This window comes from Narcine bancroftii, chromosome 5 (genome assembly GCF_036971445.1).
Source record: "Narcine bancroftii isolate sNarBan1 chromosome 5, sNarBan1.hap1, whole genome shotgun sequence".
NCBI lineage: Eukaryota > Metazoa > Chordata > Chondrichthyes > Torpediniformes > Narcinidae > Narcine > Narcine bancroftii.
Window position 1 is genome coordinate 79,295,372 of NC_091473.1, and position 20,135 is coordinate 79,315,506.

Below are 20,135 nucleotides of genomic sequence, written 5' to 3' on the forward strand. Positions count from 1 at the left end.
AACAAAATAACCAAATTTATAATTAAATCAATGGAAGAAATGCAACTTTTGGATATATGGAGGAAACAACACCCAAAAGAAAAGGAATATTCATATTACTCGGCTAGACATAAAACATACTCAAGAATAGACCTATTTTTGTTATCAGCTAGTATGCAAGATAGAGTAAGAAAAACAGAATATAAAGCTAGAATACTATCGGACCATTCACCCTTAATATTGACAGTAAAGCTAGAGGACATCCCTCCAAGAATGTATAGATGGAGATTAAACCCCATGTTACTTAAAAGGCAGGATTTTAGAGAATTTATTGAAAAACAAATAAAAATGTATTTTGAAATAAATACGGAATCAGTGGAAGATAAGTTTATACTATGGGATGCAAAGAAAGCATTCATTAGAGGGCAAATAATAAGTTATGTAACCAAGATGAAGAAGGACTATAATCAGGAAACAGAGCAGTTGGAAAAGGAAATAGTAAATATAGAAAAAAAATTAGCAATGAAGGAAGATACAACTAAAAGAAGAGAATTGGCGGATAAAAAAATAAAATATGAAACACTAGAAACATATAAGGTGGAGAAGAATATAATGAAGATTAAACAGAAATATTATGAACTGGGTGAAAAAACGCACAAAATCCTAGCATGGCAGCTTAAGACAGAACAAGCTAAGAAAATGGTATTGGCATCAAGGAAAAAAGACAACCAAATTACATATAATCCAAAAAAAATTAAGGAAAACTTTAGAGAATTTTATGAACAATTATACCGAACTGAAAACGAAGGGAAAGAAGGGAAAATAGATGAATTTCTGACTAAAATTGAACTACCAAAACTACAAATAGAGGAACAAAATAAATTAACAGAACCATTTGGAATAGTAGAAATACAAGAGATAATAAAAAAATTACCAAATAATAAGACACCAGGAGAGGACGGATTTCCAATAGAATTCTACAAAACATTTAAAGACTTATTAATTCCGCCCCTCCTGGATGTAATTAACCAGATTGATGAAACACAAAGCTTACCAGATTCATGTAAAACAGCAATAATTACAGTAATACTAAAGCAAGGGAAAGATCCACTCTTACCAGCATCATATAGACCAATATCTTTACTAAACACAGATTATAAGATAATAGCTAAACTATTAGCAAACAGATTAGCAGAGCATGTACCGAAAATGATAAATTTAGACCAAACTGGATTTATCAAAAAAAGACGCACAACAGACAGTATTTGTAAATTTATTAACTTAATTCATGCAGTAGAAGGAAATAAAGCACCTACAGTAGCAGTTGCTTTAGACGCAGAGAAGGCCTTTGACAGAGTAGAATGGAATTATTTGTTCAAAGTATTGCAAAAATTCAGTTTACCGGAGAAGTATATTAATTGTATTAAAGCATTATATAAGGGACCGTTAGCGAAAGTGACAATAAATGGACATGTATCAAAGCAATTTAACTTAAGCAGGTCAACGCGGCAGGGATGCCCACTATCACCTTTATTGTTTGCGTTAGCTATAGAACCACTAGCAGAATTGATAAGAATAGATAATAATATAAAAGGAATAAAAATAAAAGACAAGGAATATAAAATCAGTCTATTTGCGGATGATGTTATAGTGTACTTAACAGAACCAGAACTATCAATAAAAGAATTATATAAGAAATTGAAGGAATATGGAGAAGTGTCGGGTTACAAGATAAACGTAAATAAAAGTGAAGCAATGCCTATGAATAATGCGGATTTCTCAAAATTTAAGAAGGAATCTCCATTTAGATGGCAAATGCAGGCAATAAGATACCTAGGTGTACAAATAAACAAAAATCTCGGCCAACTATATAAACTCAATTATTATCCACTAATGAAAAAATTACAGGACGATTTAGAGCATTGGAAAGATTTACCACTAACACTAATAGGAAGGATAAACTGTATTAAAATGAACATTTTTCCAAGGATATTATATTTATTTCAGGCATTGCCAATACAACTGACAGAAAAATTCTTCTAAGAGTTAAAGAAAATAATAAGGAAATTTTTATGGAGCGGGGGAAACCGAGGATAGCACTAGATAAATTAACAGAATGGTATAAACAAGGAGGCTTACAACTGCCAAACTTTAAAAATTATTATAGAGCCGCACAATTAAGATACCTATCAGATTTTTATCAAACAAGGGAAAAACCAGACTGGACGAGATTAGAATTAGATAAAATAGGGGAAAAGATACCTGAACACATATTATATAAATGGGATTAAAAATTGGTACAACATAGAAGTTCTCCAGTATTACATCATCTCCTCAATATTTGGAAGAAGATTCATGTAGAAAGAAATAAAACAAATTATCAATTACCAAAACTAATATTGACGCAAAACAAGTTACTCCCTTTTACAATAGATAACCTTTCCTTTAGAGAATGGGAAAAAAAAGGGCTTAAAAGAATAGAAAATTGTTTTTCAGGAAATAGATTCTTATCCTTTGAACAAATGAAAGATAAGTACAATATAACTGGAGATACAGCGCTGGCATATTACCAATTGAGATCCTACTTGAAGGATAAATTAGGAAGCAGTTTGAGTTTGCCAGAGGCAAGTAACCTTGAATATGTGATTACAGATACAATGATAATCAAAAGATTTATAACAAATATGTATATTAAACTGCAAGAAAAGGAGAATGAGGAAACAAATGGTAAAACTAAGCAAAAATGGGAACAAGATTTAAATATAAAGATAAAAAAGGAAACATGGGAGAAATTATGTTCTGGAACGATGAGAAATACAATAAATACGAGGCTACGTATGATACAATATAACTGGATACACAGACTATACATTACACCTCAAAAGTTAAATAAATGGGACCCAACAGTATCTGATAGATGTTTTCGATGTAAAAAAGAAATGGGAACAACAATTCATGCAATCTGGACATGTGAGAATGTAGAAAAATTTTGGGAAGATCTCAACCAGATATTAAATAAAATTACAGAAAACAATATACCAAAGAATCCGGAGATATTTCTCCTAAGTAACATAAAAAACAAAGAATTTGGAATTGATTTGGAGGATGCACAAAAAAGATTTGTTAAGATAGCTCTAGCAGTAGCAAAAAAATGTATTATGTCAACCTGGAAATTGGAAGATAATTTGAAAATACAACAATGGTATATAGAAATGAATAAATGTATTCCATTAGAAAAAATAACATATAGTTTAAGAAATAATATTGAAATATTTGAACAAATATGGGAGCCTTACATTAAATTCAATAGCGAAAACCTACCGGGAACAATCATTACCTAAGTTGATGGAAGGAGAAGGAAAGAAAAGAATGGACTCAGTAGAATTTCTGGTGTTTGTTTTTTTTTTGTTGAGTGACAACATTGTCTGACTGGTTTAATGTTATCCTAGATTGTATACCTTAAATGGATGGGAGGGGGGGTGGGGGATGTGGGTTGGAAGGAGGGGGGTGGGGAGAAAATGTCACTGTATATGTGTGAAAAGGAAAAAGTGTGTATCATGGCTAATGTGATTTATGGTGTGAAAAATAAAAAATTTTAAAAAAAGAGAGTGCCATATGGAGGTTGGTGTGTGTGTGGGCAAGCATGGTGGCCTTCGCGAGGGCATCCTTGGTGGCCTCGAATGCGGTGCAGGCTTCTGGGTTCCAAGCGAGCATTTTGTGCTTGGCTGCGATGAGGGCGAATAGCGGATGCATGATGCGCGCAGCTCCCAGGATGAAGCGTTTGTAAGAGTTGACCATACCCACGAACTTCTGCAACCCCTTGAGGTTGTCCGGGGGTTGGAACTCCCTGATAGCGGCGACCTTCGCAGCGGCAGGCGTGGCTCCTTCGGCCGTGATGATATGGCCCAGGAACTCCATGGACTCTTTCCTGAACTGGCACTTGGCCGGGTTGATGGTAAGGCCGAAGTCGGCCAGCTGGGCGAAAAGGGCGCGTAGGTGGGCCTTGTGTTGTGCTCGGTCCTTGCTGGCGATGAGGATGTTGTCCAAATAAATAAAGACAAAATCCAAGTCCCTGCCCACAGAGTCCATGAGGCTCTGAAAGGTCTGAGCGGCATTCTTGAGTCCGAACGGCATGTGCAGGAATTTCAACAAGGCAAAGGGGGTGAAGATGGCCATCTTGGATATGTCCTCAGGGTGCACCGGGATCTGGTGATAGCCGCGCACCAGGTCAACCTTGGAGAAAACCCTCGCACCGTGCAGGTTGGCCATAAAGTCTTGGATGTGAGGAATAGAGTAACGGTCAGGAACTGTTGCCTAGTTGAGCCGTCGATAGTCTCCGCAGGGACACCAGCTGCCGGAAGCTTTCGGGACCAGGTGGAGCGGTGAGGCCCATGGGCTATTGGACCGCCAAATGATCCCCAGTTCCAGCAGCTGCAAAAACTCCTCTTTTGCCACCTGGAGCTTGTCAGACGGGAGCTGGCATGCCTTGGTGTGAACTGGTGGGCCCTGGGTGGGGATGTGGAGGAACACCCCGTGGCACGACGAGGCAGCGGAGAACTGTGGCTTGAAGAGTGTTGGGAACTCGTCCAGGATTCGCTGGAACTCGTCTCTGGGCGTGCTGATCGTGACCATCTGCAGTTGCTCTGAGCGGGAGGCATCGAGGCGAATGGCCTGGAAGGTACAGGCGTCCACCGGGCTCCTACCTTGAATGTCCACTAGAAGCCCGTGTGCGAGGAGGCAGTCTGCACCCCGGATGGCGGTCGGGAGAGAACTTCCACGCAAAATTTTGTTGGCTGATCTGGAAGTGGACTGTCTTGTCTCCATACGTCTGGATTTCTGTTGCGTTGGCCGCACGGAAGGGAGGTCCACGAGGTCGGTTTCTGAACTCGATGGCTGTGGCTGGGATAACACTGATCTGGGCTTCAGTGTCAACGAGGAACCGCCGGCCGCTGACTGAGTCCTGCAGGTAGTGGAGGCTGTGTCCTTGGCCAGCCGCCGCAGCCATTAACAGCAGCTAGCCTGGTTGTTTCCCTGGAATGAGCAGGGCTGACGACACTTCCGAGCCTTGGCTCCCCAGCCCTGGTGGTAGAAGCAGAGGCCTGGAGCGGATGCTGTGGCCTTGGTTATGCTTTTAGGGGCCCCTGCAGGGGCCGGATGCTCTACTGCAGCGCTAGGGGCGGGCTTGACGTGGTCGTGCTCATGCCTCGTGACCTGTTGGACAGCTGAGCCCTCCGGGAATCGTGTGAGCCATAGCTCTCAGATCTTATAGGCCACATTCCTTGGGTCAGTGAAGCTCTCCTGGACCAGCAGCGGCTGGATGTCCCCGGGCATATGGTTGAGGAAAATGCGCTCGAAGAGTGGGCAGTTAGTCTGCTCATCCATGGGCGCGAGCATCTCGTCCATCAGCTCCATCGGGGGCCTGTCCCCAGGGCGTCGAAGTGTAGCATCCAAGCGGCACACTGGTGTCTGGATAGTCTGAGGGATCCGGTAAGCACTCGCTTGATGGTCTCATATTTGTCTTCAGCGGGTGGGTGCTGAACGAGGTGCAGCATGTGTCTGGCGGTGGCCTGGTCCAGGTCAGCGACCACATGGTAGAATTTAGTCAAGTCGGATGAAATCTGGTGGAGGTGAAACTGAGCCTCCGCGTGGCCGAACCAGGTCTCTGGCTCCTGAACCCAGAATTCAGGCAGTTTCACGGTGAAAGAGTTGATCCCAGGCTCGCTCATGATGGGTTCAAAGACATTTGAAACAGTCGGGGTCACCAATTGTAGCGGCAGCTACACTAGTCCTGAAAGAACACACACAACTAGACGGGTTGAACTCGGTCAGCAGACTGGTTTATTGCGGGCTGCTGGGCTGCACTTATACTCCCAGCCCAGAGCTGGCTGAGAACCGTGCTGACGTCACCCAGGCGTCACGTGGTCCCCCAGCGCGGGCTTCTGAGCCCCGTATTGGGAGGAAGGGAAAACCCCCGATGGCGCCATTTTGGCCGGCTGTTCTGGCGCGTGGCTTACAAGCGGGGCCGGTTCGCCTGCCTAGTGGTGAGCCACCACAATTTAATGTTTAATTAAATTATTTCTTAGAAGGGCACTTAATTGCTATGCAGGCTTGCACATCTTCACGTCGTATCAGATGAAACAAGGTAGTATCGTTAGCTGCAATACATCTCTTCTGGACAATCTCAATGCCTTCTATGCTCCCTTTGAATGGGAAAGCAATGAAGTGCTCTCATGAGCCCCCATAGCCCTCAGTAAATCTTTGCTCCCAGTTTCTCAAGCTGACATGAATAGAATTTTCAGGAGGGTGGACCTTTGGAAAGCATCTGGGCCAGGTGGTCTCCTAAAACCTATGCAAACCAACTGTCTGGAGTTTTTGTGGACACCTTCAGCCTCTCGCTACAACTGTCAGAAATGGTGAGTTAAAATACAAGATGGAGAATCTGGTTGGGTGGTGTTAGAACAGCAATCTTTCTTTCAATGTCACCAAGATCAAGAAGCTTATTGTTGATTTTAGGAAGGGGTGGCTGAGGGACCATGCACCGTTCTGCATCCATGGGCAGAGGTGGAGAGGGTAAAAATCTTCAAGATCCTGGGAGTCCATATATCAGAAATCCTCTCCTGGACCCAGCATGTTGTTGAAGACTATTTCACTTCTACAGGTGTACTATGAAAAGTATATTACAATTTCATCAAAGCATGTATTGATAATTTGAGCACCCAAGATTGAAGAAGGCTGTAAACGAGAGCAAACCTAGCCAGGTCTATCACAGCTCAAACCTCCCTTCCATTGAAGACCTCTCTGTAAAGCACTGCCTTAAGAAAGGAGTCAAAATCATAAAGAATCCCCATCACCCTGGTCACAACCTCTTATCACTGCACAGAAAGAAGGTACAGAAGCCTGAAGATGAGCACCTTCAGGTTCAAGAACAGTTGCTTTCCAACAGATATCAGTCTCTAGAACTTCCCTTTACCACCCCAACCATAAACTACTCCAACACCATAAAAAGGCCTGTATGTACTATTGAAACCCCACTTTTTTTCTTGCACTATGGTAACTTAATATTATCTTTTGTATTTATTATCTCTTAAGGTCTGTGTGGGTTTTCCCCGGGGGCTCCAGTTTACTCCCATTGTTCGAAACGTACCGGGGGTGTAGGTTAATTGGGTGGCACAGATTTGTGGGCAGAAATGGCCTGTTACTGTGCTGTATGTCTAAATTTTAAAAAAAACTTAATTTATACCTTTATTCTGAAGTACCTGTTCAGCTGCAGCAAGTAAGCATTTTGAATCACATGAACATTGTACATCTATGTGATAATAAATTCATTATCATTATTTTTCACTTCATAGATGACCAGCAATGCTAAGACTAGTAAAGACTTCACTGAAATTAATCAGGACCAGAGTTCCTGTCCAGATTGTGCCAGCTGTGAGAGACAACTCCAAAGTTTACAGAAGAAGGTTGGTAACTGTTTTTCCTTAGTTAATTGTGTATGGTTATGCTGTAAAAGAATAATGGCAAGTGAAGAAAAGAATTTATAACTCTGCACATTGTTTCCACTGAGTAGTGAAAGCTATTCTGAGAGTCCCTGCATATGTAACAGATGATGTTTGAATTTTGTTACATAATCTATCATTTATGTCTAACAAAATTAATTCAACTTTGTATTCAGAAATGAAAATGGTGTGGAGTTGCTCTTGTTCAAGAACTTCACAGTTCATGTGGTCCAGCCTCTGCAATGATATTACTGTATATAGAGAATTCCACAATATTGTGACAGAGACAATGAAGGAACTACATCAATGTCCAAGATAGAATGATGTATCAATTGGAGGGAAATTGGGTTACAGCTTGTGACATTCTTTCTTCATAGTGTCGAACTCAAAGATGAGAGGAGGAAACCAGTATTTTATGTGTCAATAAAATCAGTGATCAGGCAAGCTTGTGTATTTTAAGGAGGTTGTTTAGATTCTAAAACCCAAAGGAAAAAAATCAGAAATTTATGATTATTCTTAGCGTATTTATTAGTTTTCACCTGTAGATAGATTTTCCCGCCTTTCCATCTTCTGCCAACCATTAAAATAAAAGAACATCCTTGTTTTATGCAGACATTCAATTTAATTAAAGGAGCAATGAAGCCTCAACTACAATGAATAATTTTAAATGTGAATATACTTATATCATGTTAATTTATGTATCCTTGTAGTTTCTTTTTCTTTTTTCTTTTTTCTTTTGGCTTGGCTTCGCGGACGAAGATTTATGGAGGGGGTAAAAAGTCCACGTCAGCTGCAGGCTCGTTTGTGGCTGACCAGTCCGATGCGGGACAGGCAGACACGATTGCAGCGGTTGCAAGGGAAAATTGGTTGGTTGGGGTTGGGTGTTGGGTTTTTCCTCCTTTGCCTTTTGTCAGTGAGGTGGGCTCTGCGGTCTTCTTCAAAGGAGGCTGCTGCCCGCCAAACTGTGAGGCGCCAAGATGCACGGTTTGAGGTGTTATCAGCCCACTGGCGGTGGTCAATGTGGCAGGCACCAAGAGATTTCTTTAGGCAGTCCTTGTACCTTTTCTTTGGTGCACCTCTGTCACGGTGGCCAGTGGAGAGCTCGCCATATAATACGATCTTGGGAAGGCGATGGTCCTCCATTCTGGAGACGTGACCCATCCAGCGCAGCTGGATCTTCAGCAGCGTGGACTCGATGCTGTCGACCTCTGCCATCTCGAGTACCTCGACATTAGGGGTGTGAGCGCTCCAATGGATGTTGAGGATGGAGCGGAGACAACGCTGGTGGAAGCGTTCTAGGAGCCGTAGGTGGTGCCGGTAGAGGACCCATGATTCGGAGCCGAACAGGAGTGTGGGTATGACAACGGCTCTGTATACGCTTATCTTTGTGAGGTTTTTCAGTTGGTTGTTTTTCCAGACTCTTTTGTGTAGTCTTCCAAAGGCGCTATTTGCCTTGGCGAGTCTGTTGTCTATCTCATTGTCGATCCTTGCATCTGATGAAATGGTGCAGCCGAGATAGGTAAACTGGTTGACCGTTTTGAGTTTTGTGTGCCCGATGGAGATGTGGGGGGGCTGGTAGTCATGGTGGGGAGCTGGCTGATGACTGACATGACTACCCTTGTAGTTTACCCCCTCCATAAATCTTCGTCCGCGAAGCCAAGCCAAATATAGTTTAAGATAAAATCAGAGGATTGAATAATATTGGATGTGGGATGAGATGATGTATTGGTGCTACATGATACCAGTCATATTGCCTCTTTTGTGTGTTTCTTGCCCCATTTGAATGCAGATTTGCTGGTGAGAATATAATGGATAAATGACCTTTTTTATTTCAACAGTTGGAGGAAAGTAAAACAGTGCAATCAGCTGAGGATTCAGGACTCAGTTGCAATCCGGTTTTTAAGAGATTTTTAAATAAACTTCTGCTGCATACTGAAAAATTGGGTTTGGTAAGTATTTTACTAAATATTTGAAAATAATTTTATTTCATTTATATTGTTCAGATTTGAGAAAATATACAATGTCCTCTCTCGTTGTATGCCTATTGTGAATTTCAGAATCTGGCTGGCAATTCCTTGACCTGCAAGAAATTTGAGTAATTTTTTTTACAGTTTTTACATCTGCAAACCTAATTTTCATAATTTTGAAGAAGTTTTGAGGGTTATGTAGCTATTGTCTATTGGGTCAAAACTACTTTATTATTATGGATTGAGTTTTGGAAGAATTTCAGTCAAAATAATTTTCAAATACTATAACATTTTTTTAAAAACATGATGATTGTGTTGTAGCTACTCACTGCAATTCTTGTAGTAATTGTAAGCAATAACCATATAACCGTTTACAGCACGGAAACAGGCCATGTCGGCCCTTCAAGTCCGTACCAGTTCACTTGAACAACTCCACTAGCTCCTCCGCAAAAATATATGGGTTGGGTCAACATTGAGGGCTGAAGGGACTGAACTGTGCTGTCAGAAATGGTGAGTTAAAATACAAGATGGAGAATCTGGTTGGGTGGTGTTAGAACAGCAATCTTTCTTTCAATGTCACCAAGATCAAGAAACTTATTGTTGATTTTAGGAAGGGGTGGCTGAGGGACCATGCACCGTTCTGCATCCATGGGCAGAGGTGGAGAGGGTAAAAATCTTCAAGATCCTGGGAGTCCATATATCAGAAATCCTCTCCTGGACCCAGCATGTTGTTGAAGACTATTTCACTTCTACAGGTGTACTGTGAAAAGTATATTACAATTTCATCATAGCATGTATTGATAATTTGGGCACCCAAGATTGAATATAAAACTAGTGTTCTATATTCTAATTCTCTGATGACATTCCTATGACAGGCAAGAGTAAAATATTTTATGGAGAAGTACTGCAGTTTTTCTATTACTTTACCTCCAGGAGCAATGTGATGTTGGTAAAATGGGTCAAAAATTTGTATTACCAGGTCTTTTCAACTTTTACACTGCTTTGAGGGGAGTGCTAAGTTGGGCATCCATAATGAAGTTAAGAAATAGAGAGAAGTGCTTTTGAGTTAAAACTAAGTAGCAATGCCTCCTATCTTAATTCTTCCTTTATCCCTTGCTAATACCCCGCTAAATACTCAGTACAAGCTCTGTTCTCGCTGTTGCCATCAGGAAAGAGTTATAGGTGTGAAGTGCCAGTTAATGAAGAAAATGAAGGCTGTGTAGTTAACCAGGAATCATGGCTGTTATTAGCAGAAACTAGTGGTACAATAACGAAAGACAATGGGTCTTCCCAAAGCAGTGAGGAAAATGCATCTGGGATATTTTAGATGGTCCTACGGATTTCTGTGAAGGTACATACTCAATAGAAATGGACAGAAAGACTAATAAAATGATTTAACATGGGAATGGATTACAGGATGGCTGGATTACAGAGAAAGACTTGGGGTTTCAGGTACATAGTTTCATGAAAGTGGTGATACAGGTAGACATGGTGGTGAAGAAGACGTTTGGCGCACGTCTTCATTGTCAGGACCTGCATATAAAAGCTGGAACATCATGCTACTGGACATTGGTGAGGCCACTCTTGGAGTGCTTTCACACATTGTACCACGGAGAAGATAAGGTCGGTCTTGGAACACAGGCGGCAAGGTTAGCGTAGCAGTTAGTGCAATGCTGTTACAGCTCCAGCGACATAGGTTCAAATCCAGCGTTGTCTGTAAAAAGTTTGTACTTTCTCCTGTGTCTGTGTGAATTTCCTCTGTGTGCTTCAGTTTCCTCCCACAAAACGAACTGGGAGTATAGGTTAATTGGGTGTAATTGTGCGGCAAGCTTGTATTGGAAAGGGTTGTGGCTGTCACGTGACAGCACTGGCCCCTACCTAGTCAGAGGACACACCAGCCATTGAGGCACACCTTGCCGTTGGGTCCATGTAAATTACCTGGACTAGACTCTCCAGCCAACCTGTACTTGGCCGTGGGCCATTGGCTGTTGTAATTGGATTAACCCTTCCGGCACTGAGAATTTATTCCTGCTAATGACCTGGGCTGGACCCTCCAGCACTATAAAGGTGCCGTATGTTCTTTGTTCTCCTTTTTTGCCAGCTTAGGATCACACTGCTTCACTCCAGGCCTAGAAAAGTGGAGGGCCACTGTTAAAAGGGTTGGGAGTGTTTAATTAGTGTCCCTTGTAGCAAAGAGCCATGCTTGTACTGAGTCAAGGAGTGGAGGGGCATCATAGTGATTTTTTTCCTTGATCATTGTATGTACTAATTCATTGTACGTGTGTATTTTGTTCCCACGCTATTTTCCCCACGTTCGTTATTGTCCATTATTGCTTTCCTACGGCTACTGTAAACTCTGTCTGTGTGTGTGTGTGTGTGTGTGTGTGTGTGTGTGTGTGTGTGCGCGCTCATGCGCTGCATCTGTTACCATTTCCCAGACTTGCCTTCTATAAATAAAATCCTTCCCTACCAAAACTGTGTGTCCCGAGTCCTCGTCTTTGAGACCTACCAAACCTGTTTCCTCACTCACAACAAAGGGCTTGATGGCTAAAGGGCCTGTAATCATGCAGTATGTCTAAATTTAAACATTAGGTGGACAAATGCCTAGGGCCTGATCAAATACATGTTTGGTCCATGTGGAAAGCTAGGGAAGATATTGTGGAGGTCCTTGCAGAGGTATTTACATTAGCTTGGGTGAAGTGCCAAAAGAATGGAGGGTTGCTAATGTGTGCTTTATTTAAAAAGGGCAACAAAGATAAACTTGGAAACTTGAGTCTTGCATTAACAGCGGGAAAGTTCCTGGAAGGAATTCTGAGGGTCAGGATCTACTAATGGTAGGAACTGATTAGAAGTATTCATGGCTTTGTGCATGGGAGATCCTATTTAGGAACATAGGTACATAGGAAGTAGGCCAGGAGTAGGCCCATCGAGCCTGCTCCGCAATTCAATACGATCATGGCTGATCTAATTTATGACCTAACTCCACCTACCTGCCTTCTCCCCATATCCCCTAATTTCATATTACTTTTTTGAAGAGATGACCAAGAGGATTGATGAAAGAAGCAGAGGATGTTTTATATGACAGATTAGTCTGGGATCCATGACAAGCTGGCCAATTGGATTCAAAAGTGGCTGAGTGAAGGAAACAAGGTGTAGTTGTGGAGGTTTGTGTTTCTGATTGGAAGCCTTTGACCAGTGGTGATCTGCTCTTGCATGCATAGAACATTACAACACAGTGTATTCCCTTCAGCCCAACTCCATACTCAAAAAAACTAAAGGTTCCCTACCTTATAGCCTATTTTTCTTTTATCCATGTGTCCGCCTAAGAGTCTTTTAAATGTCCCTATTGTACCATCCTCCACCACCACCACCCAGGCAATACATTCCAGGCACCAACTACACTCTGTGTATGGAAAATAAATCTTAGCCCTGACATCTCTGCTGAACTTTGTATAGATGTCCTCTGGTGTTTGCTACTGCCACCCTGGGAAAACAGATGCTGGCTGTCCACCCTATCTATGCCTCTCATAATCTTGTAGTCCTTTATTAAGTCATCTCTCATCCTTTGTTCCAGAGAAATGCCCTTGCTCTGCTACTCTTGATTCATAAGACATGCTCTCTAATCCAATCAACATCCTGGTAAATCTCTTTAACACCTTTTCCATAGCTTCCACAGCCATCCTGCAATGAGGCAACCAGAACTGAACACAATATTCCAATTGTGGTTTAACAAGAATTTTATAGAGCTGAAACATTAACTCCTGACTCTTGAACTCAATTCCCCATCTTATGAAGGGCAGAATATCTGAGTCCTTCTTCATTACCCTATCAACCTGTGTGGTAATCTTGAGAGATCTATGGATTTGGGCCCCAAGGTCCCTCTGTTCTTCCACACTGTTAAGAATCCTGCCATTAACCATGTACTATGCCTTTAGTTTGACCTTCCAAAATGCATCACTTCACATCTGGATTGAACTCCATCCACCACTTTTCTGCTCAACTCCACATCCTGTTGTTACCTATGACCATCTTCTATGATATCCGTAATGCCTCCAATCTTCATGTCATCTGCAAACTTACTGAATCATCCCTCTATTTTGTCCAGATCATTTATAAAAATCAATAAGAGCATGGGTCCCAGTACAGATCCCATGGAACTCCACTAGTCACTGACCTCCAAGCAGAATACATTCATCTACTGCTACACTTGCTTTCTGCAGGCAAGCTAATTCTAAATCCACACAGCTAAGGTTCTATGAATCCCATGCTTCATGACTTCTTAATGAGTACCATAGGGAACCTCATCAACTGCTTTATTCAAACCAATATACACCACATCTTCTGCTCTACCTTCATCAATTTCCTTTGTTATCTCTTCAAAAAGCTCAATTAGGCTCATGAGGCACAACCTACCCCTCACAAAGCCATGCTATCACTGAGAAGACTACTACCAATAAATGCTCTTGTTTGTTATCTATATTAGTAATGCATATGGCTGTGTAGTTAATATGATAGTAAATTTGCAGATAAGTGAATAAGTATGCCTATATTTACAACAGGATTGGGCAATACAGGTTTAAATCTGTGCTGATTGTAAGGTATTTGTACATTTTTGTGTCCTCTGGGAGTTCTGGTTTCCTCCCATGTTCCAAAGACATGCTTGGTTAGTTGGTTAATTGGTCACATGAGTGTATTGGGCGGTGTGGACTCATGGGCCAGAAGGGCCTGTTAGCATGCTGTAACGCTAAATTAAATTTAAATTAGATCATTTGAGAAGGTAAGTCGTTGATTGACAAATGGAATTTAACTCTGAGTGTTGTGCTACACTTGGGTAAGTCACACCAATGTTGGAATTGCACAATAAATGGTAAGAACCCTGGACAGTGTTCTAGAATAGACTAGTAGAGGTATATAGTTCTATGAAACTGGTGACTCAGGGTGGTGAAGGAGGAATTTGGCATACTTGCTTTCATTGGATGGGATATTGAGTCATGATTGAGTTGAACAAGGCTTTGGTGAGACCACAGTTGGAGTACTTTGTGTAGTTCTCATTACCATAGGTGTGAACTTTCAGAGGTTTATAAAATAATGAAGGAATTTGATAAAGTGAATGTTCATTCTCTTTTCCCCAGAATAGATGGAGGGCATAGGTTTAAGGTGAGATGGAGAGATTTAAGAGGGACATGAATGACAACATTTTCACTTGGAGGATAGACTATATCTAGAATGAATTGCCAAAGGAAACTATAGAAGCACGTACAATTAGAATATTCAGCATTCATTTGGACATTATACGAACAGGAAGGGCTTAGAAGGATATGGACCAGACTAGCCCAGAATGCCAACTTGGATGTCATTGACAAGTTGGGCTGAAGGACTTTTTCCCATCCGATATGACACTGTGATTCCAAAAGATTCACAAGAAAGGGTTTAATCAAGGATTTTTCTCTCTGGAGCATAGGAGGCTTGTGGATGAACTTAAGATCCATAAAATCATGAGGGGCATGGCTAAGGCAGATGGTGTTCATCTTTTTTTTAGTAGGATATGTGAGTCTAAAATTCGAGAACATAGATTTTGGAGAGAGGGGAATTATTTAAAAGGGGCCTGAGGGACACATTCCTCACAAGGTTGGTGGGTACATGGAATGCTAAAACCCACCGAAATGTTGGAAGCACTCAACCGGTCTTTCTACATCCATAGAAGACAAAGATCTATTGCTGACATTTTAGGCCTGAGCCATTCTTCAAGGAATAAGTAATATGAGCAAAAAAACTCAGGAAATCTTAGAATACAGACAATACTAGTTGGGGGAGGAGTCCAAACCAACAATAGGTGTTAATTGGATATGATAATAGGAGAGATGAGAATTGATCATGTCTGTGAGCAAGGAGACCGGAAAAAGAGAGAGACAGAACTGGGGAAGGTGACAGGGGAAGAAGTGGGGGAGGGGTGTTGTTTTAACAAAAGCCAGAGTAGTCAATATTAACATCATCCAGTTGGAGGGTGCCCAGTTGGAAGATGATGTGTTGTTCCTCCAATTTGTGGAAGGTCTCAGTCTGGCAGTGCATGAGACCATGGACAAAACATGTCAGCAAGGTGAGTGAAGATTTTCTGTTTCTTATTGCACCAGATTTTGTAGCAGGTTATGTCATTTTGGCCCTGCCACAGCTGTCAGGTATCCCTTATGGTTTCCATTTTCGTCTGGAAAATCCACTTTGGCTGAGAGATGGCTTTCTGCAGGTCATACTTGAATGGGATGGGGAATTGAAGGTTTTTGGTGTGTTTTTACTAGTGTCTGTCGACTTTTGTTTCACTCGGAACATAAAATGAACTGGCAGAGAAAGTATTGGACGTAGATTCAATTGTGATGTTTAAAAGACATGAAGTACATGAATAGGAAGGTTTCAGAGGGGGATACAAGCTGAATGCAGGCAAATGGGACGTGCTTGGGTAGACCCTTGGTCAGGATAGAGAAATTGGGCTGAAATGTCTGTTTCTGTGCTGTAAACGATGATAGCATGTGGAAGGAAGTGTGTGGGTATACTTTCAATGAAACATGGGGTTAGCATTTTAAAGGCTTTAGCATAACAATCGTGCTAAACTGCCAGTGAAATACTGAAGAGTTAAAACCAAGACTTTGTTACTGCAGCACACCTCTTTGAGAGTTACCTGGTCCCACTGCTATTGATTGTTCCAGTGATCTTGCTCCATTGCAGAAACTTCAGACAGAGACACCCTGCAGCTAATCTTTTCAGAGCACTCATGAGTTTTGATGGCTTTTCTGTACATCCTACTAATTAAAATCATAAAAACCCTTAAAATGTTTGTGTTTTTCCCTTAGCCTGAACATTATGATGAAGTTCATTATGATGCAGAGATCTACATGACAAAGCATGATGTGACTGAGATTCAGAAGTTTCTCAATGGTAAACTGTGGAAATCTGGTCCTTTGGACGATGCATTAAGTAAACTTCTGGTTAATTTTAAATATCATGATCCCAAAGCTTGGGAATGGAAGTTTGAGGATATATTTGGGGTGGATCTCTTAACCGCGTTTCAGGTGAGAAATATTTTTAAATATATTCAAAGTAACTATGTATTGAAAATTATTAGTGCGCAAATAAAATATTTTATAATCATTCATTTTTTTTGTTAGGATTTTTCCGTAAACTAATGAGTGTTGAATGATGTATTTCAGCTCCCTGGGTATTGAGCACGACTTATTTGGTTGACCCTTTGTCTGAAAAAGGTGGAAAATTCATGATATCTTGTGGATTATATGTTTATGATCCATGCAGTGTGTCAGCTCAGATTAAAACATTATATAGCACTATTTGAAAGAAAAACTGGGAAGTTATCCGCCACATCTTATGAGTGATTTCGTAACCATCTTAAATATACCTTTCTTCATTTATGCAACTGAGTTGTGCTGAGGTCAAATCTTTTCCAAAATGCAACAGAACTTGCAGTTTTCAACTGAATGACAGTAAGATCCCTGGTATCCAGCTCTTTCAGGGATTGTGGGCACTGATTATGTAAATTTCCCATGGCCTGAGATGCACTCTTACAATGTCTAACTAAAACACCTGCATTAAGAATAAATAGTGCAAAATGTAATTTAAAAAAAAAAGTATTGTAATCTTATTATGTAAAGTTCACTTTAATCAGGTAATTCCCTTCACTTACAAAATTTAAATTTGAGCCCTGGTCGCTGACGCTGTAACAATGCTGCATTAACCGCTATGCTAACCATGCCGCCATCATAATTAACCCCCACTCCCCCAAATTTACAGATAAAGCCTGTGATAGTTCAGATTCTATCACCAATGTGTATATGTGGTAGTGTAGGATGACTATGATTGGGTGAGAGTGTAGCCACACCTACTGGGAGGTCTTAAAGGATTGTTCCGAGCCAGACCAGGTCATTCTGGACTGGTCGACCCACTTGTGATATGCTCCAGTCTTTTAGTTAATAAAAGCCTTGGTTTGGATCAACAAGTCTTTGGTTCTTTCGACGCGCACTACAAAGCCGTACTCATATATTGAATTATATCCTAATATAGATGAACATTCTTACTCACAGAGATTGGGATACACTTTGGGAGAGTTGCCCCAGCAGTGAGCAGCAGAGGCCAGCTCTTCACCCTGGGCAACACCATTATTGTTCAAACACCACTTTATTGGAACTTTATTCAAACAGCTGCTGCGGACCAGTGCATGACTGTGACACTCCATTGGCTAAATGTTTGCTCCCATTTTCACAAGGGGGTTGTGTATTTCTTCAGAGAACATGTAGTTTTACAATTTTAAACTTTTATTTAATTTTTTAATTTATTTTAAATTTCATTAATTTATTTATTTCCTCAGATTTTTACCAGTTGCTTGGGTTGCCAGTTTCTTGAATTCCAGATACCTGGGATTTATTGTAATAACATTTGAAAAATGAGATTGTCTACTTTCAAAACACTTGCTTTTAAGTCTGGAGTAATATAATACTCTTTTCGGAAACAATTCACTTGACATTAATAGAAAGCAAAATCTAAATGAACTGGAGAAATGTTCTCTTTTGCTCCACGAATGCTGCTGGAACTGTTGAGTGCTTACAGCATTTTTTTGATAAATGCATATATTGAAATCAGAAATGTTTTGCTCTCTTGTAATAGAGGGAAAATGTTTTGTGTTTGTATTTGGAATCAATGGAAGTCAGAACATCTTGTGAAATAAGAAACTGATTTAAAAAAAAAAGTTACACTCTGCATCATCAAATTATTGTAATTGAGTTTCTACGAAGTCAGATAAACTCATATGGATTCTATTTCAGCTGCAGTGAATAAGAAAATCATGAATTCATGAGCCACACAGGAACTCTAGGCAGTGTTGGACCGTGAAATACTTTGAATTAGTTTATTTATGAGCCCCATCTCAACACAATTAAGTGTGAACAAACCCTTGGTGTCCTATTTTCAATACTTCAAAAGAGAACATTTCATACTTTAATTATATTTTATGGTATCCCACTGGTGGAATATTCCTACCTCACTGCAATTTACTTGCTAAGTATATACAGTACAACTCCGATTATCTGAAATTGGAATCTCTGAAATCCTCAGTTATCTGTATGTGAGGATTTCTGATTGGTTTCGGATATCCTCATTTATCCAAAGCTTTTTCGGAGCTGAACTGACTGGAGATGCGGGGCTCCCGGTGGCGGCAACAGTGCAGCAGTCCTTGGGCTCTGAGCGGCAGCAGCAGCGGACCTCAAGCTCCCGGGCAGGAGTGGGACCCTCGGGCTCCCGGCATAAGCAGGGCCTCGGTAGGGAAGTGACGGTGGTCAGCGGTGGCTGGCATTTTTTTTGGTGAGAATTAAACTTTATTTTAATGCTTAAAAAGCCTTACCTTGTTGTTTGGTGTGGTATAAATACTGTAACAACTGATTTTCTGTGGATATTGGGCTTTATTTAAAAAAAGACCAGTTCTCCAAAAAAACTGTTTATCTGAAATGGGCCCGGTCCTGACCATTTCAGATAATTGGAGTTGTACTGTACTTAATAATATACTAATAAAGACTCTTACTAAGCAAGGATAAGGAGACACTTTAAGAAAATCACCCCAATGGCGAGAGGCATTGACCAGCAGTTCCAGCTCTTCACCTTGGGCAATGCCATTTTATTCAAACTCAATTTTATTCTAACAGCTGCGACAAGAAAGCAAGACCAAGGCATTCCGCTGATTGAATATTTGCTCCCATTTTCACCAAACGTTTGTGGTTACTTCAGAGAATATTTACTTTTACAATTTTAATTTTTTATTTATTCTTATTAATTTTAATTATTTATTATTTTCCTTTTTTTTGCTGGTTGTTTGAGGTTGACGGTTGCTTGAATTCCTAGTTTTACTGTACTTCTGTTCATCCTTACTTCATGCTTTTATGGTCCATTCTCATTAAACAGTAGGAGGCATCTTACAATTAAATGCTATTAATTGCAAAGTGGATTTAAATGTGCTTTACCTGAAATTAATGATGTTATCTTTTTAATTTGATCTTTTTTCCAGTTGTTGGGATGCCTCGTTTGTATTATTTTAATTGTTCGTCTGTCATGGACAATGTTGACAAGACCTTATCGCTTCTTATTGTTCTGCTTGTTCATTAGTTTTGCGTGGAATTGGGTGTATTTATACAAGGTATGGAAGCCTCTGATTTTATTATTTTCAACTTCTCATAAATTGTTTGCTTGATTTCCAAGACTTTGTATTAAATTATTTTGTATAAAATACAACATGGAAATGGGTTCTTTGGCCAACTTAAACTTCAAGAGGTTGTTAGCATTTATTTACTTCTCTCCACTTTCCCAACAACTTCCCCAGATTATACCATTCACTGTTTTAAAGTAACCATTTAAAGTGATGTGTTAACCTACCAACTTATATGTTATTGGGATGTGGCAGGAAAGCAAAAAAACCCAGAGGAAACCCACATGGTCATAGGGAGAATGAGTGAACACACAAACCCTGAGTTCAGGATTGAACTTGATGCGCTGGAGTTGAGAAGGGGCTGCTCCACCAGTTGCATTACTGTGTTGCTTGTGTTCAAGATACTTTTCATTGTCTTTATAATATATAAAAATGTAATATATTTCAGCCTTTATCTCCTGTAAGGCAAAGAGTCACCATGAGCATTGCCCGGCACCCCCT

General features: G+C 40.7%; 1 protein-coding gene across 7 annotated transcripts in view; it reads left to right on the forward strand.

The window, feature by feature from the left end:
• Positions 1-20,135, forward strand: part of clcc1 (chloride channel CLIC-like 1) — a 90,042-nt gene that overhangs the window by 35,997 nt on the left and 33,910 nt on the right. For 6 of the 7 annotated variants that reach the window (XR_011357668.1, XM_069937975.1, XM_069937970.1 and 3 more), the window contains exons 3-6: positions 7,329-7,439; positions 9,314-9,424; positions 16,285-16,503; positions 19,497-19,625. Coding sequence is in view for 6 of the 7 variants with exons in the window: in XM_069937975.1 (XP_069794076.1) it covers positions 7,329-7,439; positions 9,314-9,424; positions 16,285-16,503; positions 19,497-19,625 (570 nt within the window). In the remaining variant the exon portion in view is untranslated. Of the gene's footprint in view, positions 1-7,328; positions 7,440-9,313; positions 9,425-9,886; positions 9,953-16,284; positions 16,504-19,496; positions 19,626-20,135 lie in introns of those variants that run through there. The other variant, XM_069937974.1, reaches the window with a different exon arrangement.